Source organism: Rhinatrema bivittatum, chromosome 9 (genome assembly GCF_901001135.1).
Source record: "Rhinatrema bivittatum chromosome 9, aRhiBiv1.1, whole genome shotgun sequence".
Lineage (NCBI taxonomy): Eukaryota > Metazoa > Chordata > Amphibia > Gymnophiona > Rhinatrematidae > Rhinatrema > Rhinatrema bivittatum.
Genome location: NC_042623.1, coordinates 172,760,834 through 172,777,954, shown reverse-complemented (window position 1 = coordinate 172,777,954; position 17,121 = coordinate 172,760,834). Strand labels below are relative to the sequence as shown.

The following is a 17,121-nucleotide window of genomic DNA, read 5'->3' as shown; positions in this document are numbered from 1 at the left end:
TAAAGCTCCAAGATAAGCAAACATTTTCGCACAGAATTACCTCTGCTGGCCAGCAACAAATATTTATCTTACAGCAATTTCAGCAGTCCAACTCTCTGCAGGTATACAGGTCACTTACATGGGCTAAAGATACTGCAGTTTCATATAAGTCACTTACATAGGCTAAAGATACTGCAGTTTCATATTCACAAACAGTTTACTTGTATATATTGTGCACTAACTTCAAGCCCTATTCACCTTAGCCATCTCCTATTTTATCTTGCCTGGATGAGGAAAATCCTAACTGAATAGGGTTCCTCTGTCACGTGATCAGTGTGAAGCCAGGAATCCCACCCCCAGCCGCTAAAAGCAGAGTGAATGAGCAAGTACAAAATATTCCCAAAAAACATGTCTGCAATTTCATGGTTTTCATTTGGACTTATCTAATTCAGACAAAGCATCCAGATGTCAGAATATGCTAAATTTAAGTACACAGCAAATAAACACATGCATATCTGAAACATACAATATCTTTTTTTTTTAATGAAGGATTGATTTATTTTAGTGAGCGTATAATGATAACTTACCATATGCAATATGCAAAAACTAACTCTGAAATATATTTTATGTAATATGACAAGCCCAAACACTGCTGAAAGATGTTTGATGTCTGTCTGGCTGGTGGTTACTCTTTCATTAATGGTTGCAAGCTTACTTTTTTATGTTAGTATTTAGTGCAATCTAAGGCCTGGATTTATCAAAATGCGGTAAATACCGCACGCGATAGGAAAAGGGGCGTATTTTATGCTAATTGCGTATTTATCGCAATTGGCGATAAATACCTGTGCGAAGAGCTAGTGCGATACCAGTTCATATTCTGCGATAAGTGCCAAGTATTTCCTGCAGTCAACCAGCTATTCTGGCCAGGCTCGCTCTCTCTCTCTCTTTCTCCCCCTCCCCCCAGGGCTCTGGAGCCTTCAAATTGTCTAAACTAAGCCTTAGGGACACACCGCAAATGGCGAAGACACTTCATCGCATGGTCACGGCTGCTATCGCACAGCCTAACGCATCTGAAAGAGGTGTTGTTAAAATTTGCGTTATGGCTGTGCGATACCTCTTCACAGCCAGCCTAACCCAGCCCACTGTCCGCCCCTACTCCTCCCATTTTTGTAATTTGCATCGCACCATACGATATGGTGTGATCGCATGCGGTAAACACGTTTTCGCATGCGTTAAGGGCTTATCGCATGCGAAAACGCCTTACCGCAGTTTGATAAGTGACCCCCTAAGTGACCAAAGTTCCACAAAAAAAATAAACTATCTTGTTTGTTTACAGTAAACGTTTACAATTGATGGTACAAACTAATTTAGAAAGAAACAACAGATTTAAATGTCAATGAAGTTCAGAAAGAATAATGTACTATAGAATTCCCTTTTCATAATCTGTAAACTACAACGCTTTAAATCATTTTCACCTGACAGACTACAAATGCAGATAAGTACTTCACTAGTGAAAATAACAAAAGCTAATATAAGCCAACTAATGTGCTTCACATTACCTGAATGTTTTCACTAACCTTAACAAGATTATTTGATTTGACATCATTTTCCAACAGTAAAGAAGTTTTGCCACAATCTGATATAGAGTTTTTTTTAAAGAATAAAAATGTATTAGATAGAAAAGAGAATTATTTTGCCAACTTCTTTATGGCTCAAATTATATTTACATTCTCAAGGTCACAAATATGAGATTGCTTTAAAATAAAGTGGACAGGTCCCCTCACACTCACTTGGTCTGAATGAACGGAATTTATTTTCTGATATCAGTTGAAGACATTTGTTTCTAAATGAATTTTTACTGATTTGAGGAAGCAAAGTTTTCAAACAGAAACATGACTAATCTACATACCATGCCTTTTTTTTGGGGGGGGGGGGGGAAGAGTTAGGCTCATTATCAGAAATACCATCTGTTCTTTTTTTCTACAAGAAATATGGCTACACCATGTAGAGCACTAACATTTGACAACAAATCCTACCTTTGAAGTGCTGGTCTGTTAGCTGTGTTGCTTTGACCCAATCTTGGGAGATCTTCAGTCATTCAGGCACTATTTCCCCAATGATTTTGCCTACAGGCACAGAATGGGAGAATTGGGCCCTCAGGTTAATAATGTGCCACTGCAATTTTCAGTCCTGATCCAATCATTCTTTTCCTTGACCTCATCTGCCCCTTTCCAGTATAAATATTCAAACATGTTCGTTTCATTTCCTATTCCTAAGCCCAATATCCTTGACCCAATATTTTTTGCACTCTGGCAACACCACCACTATTTAGGTCACACAATGTTATAATCCAGTGAAACCATATTCATGTTAAAGCCATGCCCATATCACAGCTTTAGAAGCAGTTTATCTCACTCCACTCTAACCTTAGCAATGTTACCATCATGCACTGGAACAAAGCTTGCAGATGCACAAAATAGCACAACCATGGCAAGACCCATAACCTCATACAGTGTCACAAGTCACATCGTTGGCAATTTCATATAAAGCTAACACTCTACAAAGCAACAGCTTGGACAATGTGATGCAAAGTCACAATCTCAGTAATACTATAAACCTGGCAATGTCATAAAATACTAAAATATAAATAATGGCATAGATTCACAATCCTGATAATGTTTTACCAATGTCTAGAAATGTCATACAATGCTGCAATCCTGGTCATGTTATGCTATACCACAAACTTGACATTGTATGGCATTGCCAGCATGGTCTATTTTATGCATTCATTTATGCATATTTGGTTTATTTTATTTTATATATTTCTGTCATCTCATGTTTATTGAGATTGTCATTTTATGTTTTTTATCTTTGTAAACCATTTTAATGGAAAAGTGGGTTCAAAAATCTAAATAAATAAATACATGCTGTAAACTTAGGGCCTGATTTACTATGGCTTTTTTCCCCATTCTGTGTCTATGGGATAAATGCTTAGTAAATGAGTCCTTTAGTGCCATAATTTTGGCAGTCTACAGCTGTAGTAATACTGTAAAAGGCCAAAATCCTAGCAATATACCATAATCGCTAGGGAAAAATGCAAGATGTGACAACACAACCAATGCAATAACCCTAGAGTAATGATATAATACCACATACCTGGCAATGACAAAATTCTAAGGGGCCCCCAAGATGTTACATTTCCGGCACAACCGCTCACTGCAGGCAATGCTGTCAAGAAGTGCCACACACCAATCTTCACCACACACAACAGAGCTCCCAAAAGCTTCTGCTGTCAAATAAAATCACTCCCCAAAACCTGCAGCACAGTGACCCACCAGAAACAGATATCTGTTCGGTCATTTTTTATGCTCTGCGCTTCTCCCTTAATATGTAAGAAAACTCTGGAACACTATTTTTAAATCCAAGGAAGTGAATATCCAGATAGTTGCCTATCTGAAGGAACCGGAAACGAGCTGAGGCAACTTGAGCGTCACCTTATTCCTTTCCTATAAGTTGCATTAATTAAATAAAACGGCCCATCCACGTCTCCCTCAACGTCTTCCCCAACCCAACCCAATGCAACAGTAAATGAAAAGCTCCAATGTCCGGCCCGTGGCAAACAGTGGAAGTGGTTTGATGACGTCACACGCACGCTCTCACCGTCCCTCCTATCGCGTGCAGGGCAACTGTTACGTCACAGTCTAGAGGCGAGGCAGGCGATGAATGGGATAACTACCGAACAAAGAATTGCCTTCTCCTGCATCCAATTGTGCGCCTGGCCTTTAATGACTCACTTTTTCTTACGTACAAGAGAGGGGAAAGGGTCAGGAAACGAAGCAGGGTTTTAAAACAATAATATGCAAGCCCACAAATTATAATGCGACACATAACCCCAGCCCTTCAACCTCCCCAAAAAACCTTGCTTATATAAACCTTGTAATTAGAAAAGGCATTAAATTCTTCTATTTAGTTCGGGTCGCATTACGGGTATGCGTAGTCAGTTTGATTGCTAACGAGTTTGCGTGGCTCTTTGACAACCTGGGATCGAAACATCTCGGTTTCAGCATCCTCGGTGTGCTAGCACATGGGACATGATTTCATCGAATGTCACATTTCCAGATGTCATTTAGAAACGTGTGATTTTATAGCCGTTTTCAACCAATAGAAAACCTGTAAGTTAAAAAAAATCTGTCCTACCTCAGCCAGAGCTGACAGTGATGCCAAATAGAGAGCGTGAGGTGGTTTGTGTTGCGGACACACAAAATATCCATCCACACGCTAGGATATATTATGGATATACTGAACAAAATTTGAACTACTATGTACAACTGGGGTATTGACATTTATGTTTCTCGAAGTGAAAATGTGCCTTGCTGATCTTTGTTTCTGCTTCTATCAAACTATTTTAGTTGGTCCTCTCCTCAGATGCAGGTATGAGTTCATACGGGACTGAAAGTTCTCCCTTTTTGTTCCTATGAGTAAAAAATTTGGGGGCACTTGGTAGGTTCTCTTGACAATCCCATAAAAAATCATCATATTCTTGTTTTAAGGCTGTAATCTACGCCGGGCACGTGTATGACTAAATTAAAAGTGAAAATCCTGTGGTTATAACTGAATCTGCCTGGGACAAAATCAAAACCTTGGTAGGTTTCACATTTCGAATTCGAGGATTTTGGTGAAAAGTAACTGTATGCCTTATCATTCTTATAGATAAATGAACAACAATTAGATGGCGGAATATATTACTGTACAAATTTGAATTAATAATCTTAAAATAACACGGTGCTTTCGGTTATTTACGAAATGTAAAATACATATATCAAAAGTTCCTATGGTGCAGATAAAAATGCATAATTTTCCCAGTAAGTATTTAATACACGATATGCTTAAAATCATCACGAAACGTTGCATTGTAGCTTTCTTGAAAGCTGATACTTTTTACATTCGCCATTTAATGCTAAAAGTGATTAGCTAAGCACAGAAAAAATATTCATTTCTGAATTAAAAAACAGGTATTTTATCTCATTTTTCGTGTGTGAAATTTTCTTTAATTATGTCAGTTGCCAAACAAGAGTAGGCAAAACTGATAAATCCATAAATTGCTTCATCCTTTGCTGATATATACAAAGGTGAAATGGAACTTACCAGCCATACCTATTATTGATTTATTGATTTATGGAAAACATAGATCTGGATGTATAAACTTAAGTACAAGAATACTAATAATACCACTGACGATTTAATAGTATTAGTGTCATATGAAATAAAACCGTAAAATAAGCCTTTACTGTTTCTATTTAGTTGTTTGCCAAGCGCTTTGTTTCATAAACTGACGCTTAGTTTTGGGATTTGTGCGATCAAAAAGGATTAACAAAGGTGAAACATACTGAGTGAAACAAAATATATTGTACTGACAACATATGCAATGCAACAACAGCATCTTTCTTGTTTTAAAATAACTTAAAGTACACTAGAAAAAATATGTTAAATATAAATAATTTGTTTTCATGGAGAACAATTATTAAAGCCCATCCGACAAAGTTCATAGAAGAGCTTTTTAAATTTTTTTCCTCTTTTGTCCAAGTAAAGTTTAATAGCAAACTGGGATAAAATGATATCCCACATTAAATAACTGTCTATGATTTTAAGATTAAAAAAAATCACAGAATACATGAATAGATACACCTTTTCAATCCAACAAAAACAAAAAAGAAATGCTGACGGTCAACTATGAATTCCCACTTTAGCCAAAATAAACTTTGTTCGTGTGTATTTAACATATTTACAGATACCCAGTAGCTATTTTAGGCTGTGCATCGTTTGATATTGAATAAAATTACAGTTTTGTCTTCTATAAGCGCCTAGGACAGAGAAACTCCTTGCCTCCCTCGTGGATTTCAGGTGATGCTGGATAGTGGTCAGCAAAAACATCCAATGCAGAATTTTTATTATGTAAAAAACGTTGGTAATTTTGCTTTATTTTTGTCCTCCAAAATAGAGAAAATATTTTTTCAGCAACATTTTTACTACTAAAGACCATGAAATGCAAGTGACGCCATCAATGAAACACAAGTACATGCAAACCAGAATTCTGCTGTTCCGCGTACAGTTTCTTTTTCGGTTAGAAACTGACAGAGGAAAAAAAGTCTTTTTTTTTTTATGTTGCTCTTCCAGAAGTGATTGAGAAAGTCGAAGATCCGATTCAGGATAAGTAAAAGGAGGGCCCGCCTCGCTTATCAAATGTCTCAGAGTAAAGTGAACTTTGCAGAAAAGGTGAGTTTCCAAACCTGTGGACACCCCACTGGCAATTCCTTCTCATACGTATAAAATGATAGAATCTTCCTTCCTTTCCCCTTCTTTTATTTCAGTTCCAAAATCATAAAAGATGTTTCCTTTTTCTGACCTCAGAAGATTTTTTTTTTTCATATTTATTCGTACTTTATAGCATAGAAAATACCTAACTCTTGTCCGTGTTTTCTTTCTTTCTTTCTTTATTTTTTTTATATTCAGCTGTACGTTAAATATCTCATAGAAATATACTCTGGCCCGGTCTTTTATGTTTGTTTGTTTGTTTGGAGGTTCTTTTTGTTTTCTCTTTGTTCAAAATTGCAAACCATAAATAAAGGAAGTTCTCGATTTCCAGTTTCTCTGGGCGCCGAGCCGCGGCGGCGGCCCGCGCGTCACAGACCCAGCGCGGCCGCGTGCTTTTTGGCTTTCAGCCTGAGGTCCGCGATGCTGGAGTTTTTGCTCGTGGTCTTGGCCGCCGCGGCCGCCGCCACCACGGACGCAGCCGACGCAGTCTCCGCAGCCAGCGTGGCCAATGGCAGCCCGAACGGCGGCGCCGGGAACATCATGTACGGCGCGTGGGCGGCCAGGTGAGGGTGCAGGTGGTGGTGCGCGTGCGCCACGGCGCTGTCCAACTGCAGCTGTGCCTGAACCTGAAAGGACAAGGGCGGCACGTTGCAATGACTATCCTAAAAGGTGTGCAATAAGGAAACAAAAAAACCAAAAGATAGCATTATAACACCACCTAGCTCCTCGTGGGGGGGGGGGGGGGCTGGGGCTTTTGTGTGTGGCTCAGGGGAGTGAGGGAAGAGAGAAAGGTTAAAGAAGGAGGGTAGGAGAGCAGAGCTTTTTAGGCTATGCCTTTGAAAAAAGGTTCTGCTCCCGATCCAATTAAGAAAGTGTCATTACAGTGACTAAAACAATTTAACTGAAAGAAAGGTTTGCATAACGTAAAGCTTCTTTTGGTGAACATAGTATAGATTTAAAGCATCATTATATATAGTTCGAGGTTTATATGGGTGAAAGCTAAATAATAAAAAAAAAAAAATATATATATATATATATATATGTAGAATTAGAATATTACAAAACAGTTGCTAAGTTCTTAAAAGTATTGTTTGGTCTTCTTACAGTGTAGCTACGGCATTCATCGTCGGCCATAATTATGAAGCCATAAGCATACATTAACTTACACTGGAACATAGAGTGAAATATTTGGAGGCTACATGCGAAACAATCCTTTCCTATAGCTATTATTTTTAAATTACTAGAAGTAAACTATAGTTATAGTGTCGGAAGTTGTAGCAGCTTTAACAGCTGCACTATATATAATTTCAGTTTGACTATGGAATACATTGTCAACAATCAATAGCTCTCAGGAGGGACGATATCTATTGTTCCCTAAAATTGCTGTGCCAGAAAAAGCAAGTCACCTAACTAGGAGAGCTTGTTCATTGCAATAAAGATAAAATAAACTTGCCTGCTGAAATGGCATCCTCAAAGCACCTACATTGACATATGGTGCAACTCGACAAGCTTCAAACTGTCCAGCTGCTCCAATAAGGACCCCTGAAAGAAACATGAAGAAATGGCAAGAAGCAACTTCCATCTGTAGAATGTAAATTAGCCGCAGTTTCTTCCCCCAAACTCCTATACTAAAACTAGAGTTGTTTTGCATAGAATGTTTCATTAATAAATCAATGGCTGTTCTTTTTAGATATGTATAGGAACATACATCAAATATGAATCATTTAATTTCTAGTGATATCAGATCATAAGAAATGTAAGAAGGTAGCAAGGATCAAGGTATGATTATGTTTTACCAAAAATGTATCTGCTGGGCTCACAGTTTTGTGCCGTTGCAGCTTTAATATTTATCAGTCATTTTCTGACCAATGCCAACGTTCTTTTAAGATACAACATACCTTTATGAAGTTGATTTTCTTGTTTCCTGCATTTTGCTCTTCTATTTTGAAACCAGACCTGAAGAAAAGACAATAAGATACTACACTGTTAAAATATTGGTATACTAATAAAGCAACCTCTCTTATTTAAAATCTAAATGCTATTTTTTTCAAAGTTAAACAGGCTAAAGGAATAAATACAAATTATAGCATATATTTGGTTGAAATTTGCTGCATAAACTGTTTTCTGATAAATTACTTTCTTAGCCTTGGTTTCATCTTTCCACATTACAGAGTCCCCAAAGATTTGCATCATGCCCTGATATCTAATACTAACTTCTGATAATGGGTTTAGATGCATGTGCAGCAAGGCCTTAGAAGAATGTGCTCATTAATAGCCTGTAATATTAATTAGCTTGATCTTCAAAAATCCTAAACACCAAAGCATTTACTGACTCACTATTTTGGGATAATTACTGGCATAAAAGCATCAGTACAAAGAAGTTTAGGATTTTTCAGTTTCTCGGTGCTTTAGAACGTAATACAGAAGCGGAATAATTGTCTCATTATCATGATAATCTCATCCGGCACATTGCATTGATGAAAGTTGGACAACACAGTACTTTCTCAGTTTTAACAGAAATTGGAAAATAATATTTCATGAATAAAATGCCATTTCCTTTAAGCCGTTTAAACTGTTGTAAAAAAAAAAAAAAAAAGACAGAGAAAGAGACATATGCTTTAACCATCCTTAAACTGAAATATCCATTCCTTCAATACTTATTTCATCGCGTTTTTCAGATTGATTAATTTTAAATCCCGATAATTTATTGCAGCTTGATTGAGGATCATGTGCTACATTGGCATTCTTTCAGAAAGAAACGTCCATAAGGAGGAAATGTCTCCTTTACAATCTTGTGAATCAGAAGTGGCAATGCAAGTGATATGTTTTCAGATTCTTTCGGCAAAAGTAGATGGTTGTCTCAATGAAAAACTGAATATAGTTAAGGGAATGATTTTTTTTTTTTTGTGAGCTATGACAAAGGCTGTTTCATTATGACTTTTTTAGTTCAACTTGGCTGCTCTGTTTATATCCTTATCCTATTACATGATTTAGGGAAACCCCATAAGAATTGTGAGCATAGTTTGGTGCAGATGGTGGTCTTACACACACAAAGATGGAGTGTATCTATTACAGAAATACTTTATAACAGTTGCAGATGTTTGAGGCCTAAAACTACTCCATGTGTTCAAATAAACAATAGCCATAATTCACTTTTCTTTTTCTTTTTTTTTAATTAAAATAGATAAATCAAACCAAAATTTAGATGGGGTATTCTTTTAAAAGCATAAAATCAGTATTATCTATTGCCATGTCACACTCAAAAAGCTGTTTACCATAAGTATATTTTTGTGAGAAGAGATCCAACCAGTGATTTTCCAAAGTTTGAAAAAGAGCACAACAATAGTTTCTGGGGAAGTTCAATTGCTTACAAAGGAGGTTATTTACTTGGCCACTATGTACTATTTCACACAAAGTTTCTGAAGCTACTTTCCCCTATGAATTTCAAAATACATAAACCTTAAAACATTTCCTATGTTTTTACAAAAGTGTTATAAATTAAGTTAATGACTGCACCTTATATTTATTATGTATTTTAGGTAAACTTTTATTTTAGAAAGTACAGTTAAAGAATGTAATTGTTTTGTTTGTGTAGATACCTATTTTTTTTTTGTAGGATCAGATTAATTTACTACTAGATCAGCATTCTTTACTTATGAGCTTTAAAAGAATCAGAACTGGGATCAGAAAACTGCCTTAAAATATGCAACCAACTGTAAATCTTGATAACAATATCATATAGTGAGCAATATTTTGAAATTCAAACTTTGTAAAATTAAATACCTCCTCTATAGGTATAAGATCCATGAATTAAACATGACTTTTCCTGTATAGGAGAAATGGTAAAATGGGTTAACCAGTGTGAGAAATGCAGGAAGTAGAATTGAAAGATCGAGAAGGGGATGATGGAGAAGTTGTGGAGGAGAGATGTAGAGGCTGAAAGGAAGTTAAATATGAGATGTATAGAAAGGATGATCCAGAGAGAAAATATGAATTTAAAGAAGAAGCACAGAAGCACTGCCATTTTGAGAACTCGTGAATGAAAGAGAAGTAGAAAAAGATTGCGATCGAGGCGAAGAAAGATTGGTGTATGGAAAGGTAAACCGAGATAAAGGTGACTTTGAGAAATGGAGTTTTGGTTTACCCGTCCTGCCATGCCAGTACCTGCACTCTGGCTTCCGAGAGCCCCAGCCTCTGACTCAGCTCTTCCCTCATGAAGGCGTCTGGGTAATGCGTCTCATCAAACAGCCTCTCCAGCTCGTTCAATTGCTCCAAAGTGAAATTGGTTCGACTTCTCCTTTGCTTGATTTTAGTCTGCCCTTCGTCTTCCAGCACTTTCAAGTCCTCTTTTCTATCTTTCAACTCCGGGGAAACTAAGAAGGCAATTTAAAGGAAAACTTATGTTGTTGGTTCATTTGTGTAATACATTTCTTCCTACCTAGGAAAAATATGTCACTGGATTGAGAAAACATCATAATAAATACAGGGACATGAATTCTGCATGCGATTTACCTAAGTTTTAAAAACGCATTTTCTAAAATCTTGAGATTAGATACATTCATATTCCGAACGCTTTCAATAGCAAAATAGCTGTTTTGCAAAGCTTTAATAAAAATTGTGTAATCTTTTTGTTATACTTGATTATTTAGCATTTTGTTCAGGTCTCGAGCAGCTTTGGATTGCAGTTTTTTTAAATGGTGCCAAAATCAGGTCACTTATTAATACGAAATCTAAAAAAGTCATATAATTTCAAATAAATCCTTTATCCGTAACTTAATACTAGCAGAATCAACGTTTGCTAAACAAACTATATATTTCTGCAAATTTTATTTTCTGCTATTCTGTTTGCTAGGGAATACAAAGAGATGCGGTTAAAATTACAGGAGACATCCCCCAAACACTTCAGCCTAGCAACATTATAATTTGCCAGGCTAATGATTTCCTCAGGGACTTTGTCATTTGTATCCAGTACAGTATCTCAGTGGGAGCTTTTGAGGGACACCACACTATCCTATTATCGGACAGGGAATAGGGCACACGCCATTGTTTGCGTTCAATGAAAAGGCTCGTGTACACCAGACAAGGCTTAGGTTTATCAATAAAATCAGGTAAATAGATAAGAGAGAAAAATTGCAATCTGTTCAGTTATAGTTAAAAACCTCGAAACTGCATCAATAGATTCAGCTAGTAAATATGTCATCGTTATTTTTGTCTTACGCATTCTTTCATGCTTTCTGCAGTTTAGAACCTTTTAATAAAACATGTGCTTATCTTTTCTTCGTTTTAATGCCTTACTTTTGTGCTGCTTGCACTTTGCAGGTTTTAACACAAGCACTTTCTCGGTGTTCTGATTACTCAGCTGCTTCAGGTTTTAAAGCAGTCTGTTCAGATTGTCCCTAGCATGCAATCCCTTGTGCTGCGTTATAATACGATAATACATGTCTTATACTTGAATGTTGTGGGGTGACTTGTTATTAGCGCCTTTGAAGTTCAAGCGCTTGCAGCTTTTTTTTTTTTTATCGTGTTCAGCATCGCAATTTGTTTATAAAATGATTTCCGGAAGATGTTCTCAATTGATTTCCGATCTGGTGAGAAATTATTATTTGAACAAATGTCTGAAGTAAACAACTGCGAGATTACATCCGCGTTCTATACCAGACATTCAAATACATGACAAATACCTTTATTTGACTAAACAAACATCTATCTTATTTTATGTGTAGCTATATAAATATCTAATCTGCAAATCACTCTTGATATACATACATGAAAATGTACATAATCTGTACCGAGGACATAATTTGTAGAGCATACATTTGCTAAACAATATTATATATAATTGATACTATATTATATATTATTAATATATTATATGTATATTATTTGACAATAGTATTATAATGTATATTTTATCATTATAAAAGTATTTCATTTGCATCCATATATCGCCTTTCCTTTTAGAGATTGGACAATTCTCTTTTTTGGACAATTGTTTAATTTTTATAGGGCAATACTTATTAGACGCCGGAATACCTATCTAAATATCAACCACCATTACATAACACCACTAATGTAAATATTTTGCATTTTTCACATATTCGGGCAATGGATACATTTATTTCACATCTGAAAACACTGATGTCTGAATGAATCACATGTTTCCATTTTCCGAATAAAAATTGATTCACTTATTACATGTATTTTCAGCTTTTGGTTGAAGATGCTTTAGAGACATTGTATTAAATTACATTCAAGACCAATGCTCACTGATAGATTAAAATATGAACTGTACAACCACTTATTTTTCAAACTGAAAATATGTCAAAACCTGTTCATGAAAATATAGCTAATATACAAAAAGAAATTATTGTTTAGATCGAGCCACTCAGTAAAATTCTCCACGGCCTCTTTCTACATAAAATATAACGTTGTTACATGACTTGAAGTACACTGTACTTCAAATACTAATAACTGAAGGTAAAAGTGCTGTCAAATAAAGTTAATGGAAATATCAAAATCTAATTAGGAGGAATTTACACACACTGATTCTAAATGTAACAACGTTAAAGTTCAGAGACAAATCAAGCTGATGTACAGTGGTCAACACCACCATGGACACAAGAGCCTGATTAATCGATTGAAGAGCAATGAGACAGAAAAAAGACTTTCTAAATAACAAACTGCAGTAAAAAAAAAAAAAATGTGTATTAAAAACGATTCTGTTCTGTTATGTCAAATCCAGGCATAGTTGTTTGCAGACTCACTAAAGTTTTACATTTTAGCCATTCTCCTACAACTTAAGCCAGCACTTTATGAACAGTGTATGTATTTGTCTGTCTGTCTATCTATATACATATCACCGATTCTTCGACAAATGTAGCTTTGTGTTCTGTGTATATGAATTGTGCTGATATGCAAATAAATACACACAGCCACATGCATATGAATATATTCTCCTAAACTTTAGCCCAGATTATACATAAATTTAGTACGTTGATTCCCTTTAACTTTCTTCAGTATTGTACTGTAGATGCAGTATACCCTGCCAGGAAAGAAGCCGAGCTGGGATCTCTACTTTCTCGGCATACATAATCTGGTTAAGAAGCTCAACAGAGGTTACAGATTCTCCTGAGTTTCTGCTGCTTGCTGCTGCTGCTTCTAGTTTGAGAAGGGAATGGTTGTTGGAGTCATGGGGTGCTGGGATATCTGCTGTAGTGTGTGCCCGTGTGTGATTGCTCGGTTAGTTACCCTCGGTGAGTTTCGGCGTGCCCGTGTCCCCGGCTTTCTCGGCAGTCAGGTCCAACTCCAGGGCCGGGGATCGCGCTCCTCCTCCGCCGCCGCCGCCGCCGCCACCTCCCGCTCCATTTCCCCGGGCCGCAGAGTTCCCGTCCTCCCGGGTCCCTTCTGCGCAACCCGGTTCCTTCCCTCGGGCGGGTCCGCTCTCCAGAACCTCCCGGTAACTAATCACCTCCTTCTTCTCTTTCACTTTCTGATCAAAGGACTTGGATACAAAAGCCGTAAGTTCTTCCATAGCTGCTGCCCAGGGCCGGTGCTGCTGCTGCTGCTCCTCTCCTCTCTCTTCAGCTGTTCCCCACCGTCAACAGGAGTAACATCAACAGAGTTGTGGGACTGGAAGGAACACAAAAGTGAGGGTTTTCGCCAGGCGCTCCCCCCCACCCCCCTGGTTCAGTGCTAAATTCTTTGACAATTCTTCTTGCCAACAGTTCAGATCTGATAGTGCTGAGGTATTGAAGTCGCACTATTTATACTTTGCAACGCCTGCCCCTTGTTCTGAGCAAATTACCTCCCCTCGGTTCTCTTGAATGAACCCCCTTCTTCAGCAGCATCCTCCTAACATCGCCAGCAAAAGGACCACTCTTTCTTCCGTCTCCAGATCCTTGTGGTCAGGTTTGCTATTGGTCATTAATCCCGGGCTGACAGGAATCCCTAATTAATTTAATTAGACGTAGACCTGCGCTTGTGTCCCGAGTTAGGGGGGAAACACAAGGGAGCCGAGCAAGGATCTGCAGGGGAGTGGCCAAACTGAAACTGACAACTCTTCTCAGAGAGGAGAGGACAGGCACAAGAAGGGGCTTCTTTCCAGCCCGTGGCTCTTTTACACAGTCCTTGTGCTCTGGTTTTTCAGGTAATGCACGCCAAGGAAACAGAAGCTAATTAAAGACGCACTAATCTATACTGTTGTTTTGTCAGCATTTCAACGACAGATGCTTCTTGACGTACTGTATCTTAGGAGATTATTAAGCATAGTTGCATTATAGCTAATCATGCCCATGGTGTTTCCTCAGCACACGAAAGAAAAGTTTATTATGTGAATAACTGTTTTTACTCTATATCAAGTGTTATTAAATATATCTCCCCTGATCCTCCTGATATAAAATGAAAGAGCAAGCAACATATTCATATTGTTTTGTAATAAAATATTTCCGCTTTATTTAAACCTACAGGTTTATGCAACTAGCAGTCAATATGATTTTGCATGAAGATTTGCCCACTGAACATTTTATAAACATTTTGAGATCTTATTAAAAAATATATGAAAAGCTCTGGAAATGTTATCCTGACGTGACAAACTAATACACATTTTGGAGCTGCTTATGATGGTTACTGAAAAGTGAAAACAGATCTTAATAAGATGTGAGAAACTGATAAAACTGATTGCTTCTCCCCATGCATCCAAAATGCTAATATTAGGTTACCTTTGCCTTTATGAATTATAGGACATAAATATTGACATGCTGGTTTAAGATGTATTATATGGTATTGTAAATTATAACTCCTAAACCATCCGCTTAAAAGTAACAAATTAAAAAAATGTTTAGCAATAACAACTTTGCAGATAACACTTGCTCGAAAGCAAGTTGAAGGGTTCGCTAGAAAAGAGTATTTATTTTTATTTGATGTTCTTTTTTCGTATAGCATATCTTCCAGGAGGTTATTTTATTGATGGGCTATTAAGGATTCAATTATTTTTACACCATTGGTAGAGCTCTAATAAATTATTAAAATTGTTTCTCTGGCCATAATATATTGATTTTTTTTCTTGTTGACCCTCGAAATATAACTTTGCATTATTGTGTTTTTTTCTCCGATAATAGTATAAGAAATCTAATTGGAATGGATCAATCCTTGATTTTTTTTTCCTCTTATGCCTGACATAAAACAAGTTAATTCCTATAGTTTCAGTACCGTTAAAAACAAAGTTAGACATCAAATTCCAAGTACTAATGCTGGATACGTTTACTTTCCCCCTTTCCCCAGATTGTTTAACCTACATTTTATGTTGAAAATCGTTTCTGAGGTGCAGTTTTCTTGATTTTGCATAGACTATTTTAGCAGTTCTGTCAAACGTGATGTTCTTTGAAGTTATTGTTGGACTAGCTACATGAAATTAGAACTAGAATATAAAATTAAGAAATGTATAGACTGGCAGAATGTTAAAAGCAAAGTAAAAGAAAAGAAGATGGCAAATACAGTATAAACGCAGAAAAAAATCACTGCTTTGATGTTTATAGTAATAATACAAATAATTCAGATATGTATAACGCCTTTGAAGTAAATCTAATCATAATACTCATATACTTTAAAAACACATGCAGCCAACTATAGGGTTGCATGGCCAGGAACCATATTTGTATTGCTTGACCTGCAGAAAAGGTCATTCTAATTTTGGAATTGCATTAATGTTTTTTGCTTACAGATTGTAATCCTTGTAATCTTGTACCTGGCTCCGAGTACTCTGGTAGGGGAGCGTGAAATAAATTCTTTAAATAAATGAGTGAAATTAAAAGTTTTGTAATAATGATTTGTAAAAATTAATATGTAAATCAAAATAAATCTTTGCCATATAAAACATGCAACATAACAGTTCAATATAAAACAGGGTATAACATGGGCAATTTACATCACACATTCTCCTAAGTTTTTAACTAACTGGTTAAAAAAATCTATATGGACCTTCAAGACATTCTACTCTAAATAAAACAAATAATAAAACCATTTATTTACTTAAAAGATGTATTGCTTCTACTGTATCTAAAAGTTGTGTACGAAAATAAAATAAAAAGTGGCACCTTTTGATTTCTGTGACACAGAAAGTTAGATGTTTCTGTCAATTTATCAACAAGTAATATATTGAGTGAAGGCAAAGAAGTGCATGACTAAAAGTTACCCTGACAAACCAGGGTCACCGTGGACAGCACTCACATGACATATTAACTGTGTCTGTGTGTATGTGTATTAAATACCAACTACTTGAGATTAATTACACATACACCAGTCAGGAGTTTCCGAACACCCACAAGAAAACAGAACCGAATCGAACCAAACCCAACCTAAAGAGAAGCAAAACCGCAGCTTTTCCCCTTCCACCCACAGTAACAGTGGCTCTGCCTAGGAGGCGCCAAAAGATGCACTTCTTGCAACAAAAAATGTAAATGTATTTTTGCGTTCCAAGAAATAAGCATTACAGTCTTTTTAAACTTTTGACTTCCTCTAATCATGTCTGCTTCCAAACCCTCCTTTTAAATGAGAAACTGTGTCCCAAACTATGACATCTATCACTAATGGGCCAGCACCACCTCGAGGCTGCAGCTTTGCCCATCACAGCATGGGAGAGTCGGACACAGGTGGCGATTTTTTAAATAGTGGCATTTAAGTGTGGTGGAGTAAGCAGTTTTAGAATGTCTTTGTATGCTTTTAGTTTTGGTTAAGAGAAACCCTGGCGGGAGAGCTGGCGCTGCCGGTCCTTTACGCCTTTCGGCGCTCGAAGGAAGAGGGGGAGGGGAGTGATGCGAAATCGGCGGCTCGACG

At 36.9% G+C, this 17,121-nt stretch overlaps 1 protein-coding gene across 1 annotated transcript; it reads right to left on the bottom strand.

Moving 5' to 3' along the window:
• Positions 1-5,492: 5,492 nt before the first annotated feature.
• SHOX2 (short stature homeobox 2) lies at positions 5,493-13,959 on the bottom strand. The gene is made up of 5 exons (XM_029616477.1): positions 13,540-13,959; positions 10,456-10,664; positions 8,190-8,247; positions 7,745-7,833; positions 5,493-6,953 (listed from the first exon to the last, which is right to left on the bottom strand). The coding sequence occupies exons 1-5, from the start codon at positions 13,820-13,822 to the stop codon at positions 6,660-6,662; spliced, it is 933 nt and encodes a 310-aa protein (XP_029472337.1). The 5' UTR covers positions 13,823-13,959; the 3' UTR covers positions 5,493-6,659.
• Positions 13,960-17,121: the final 3,162 nt, after the last annotated feature.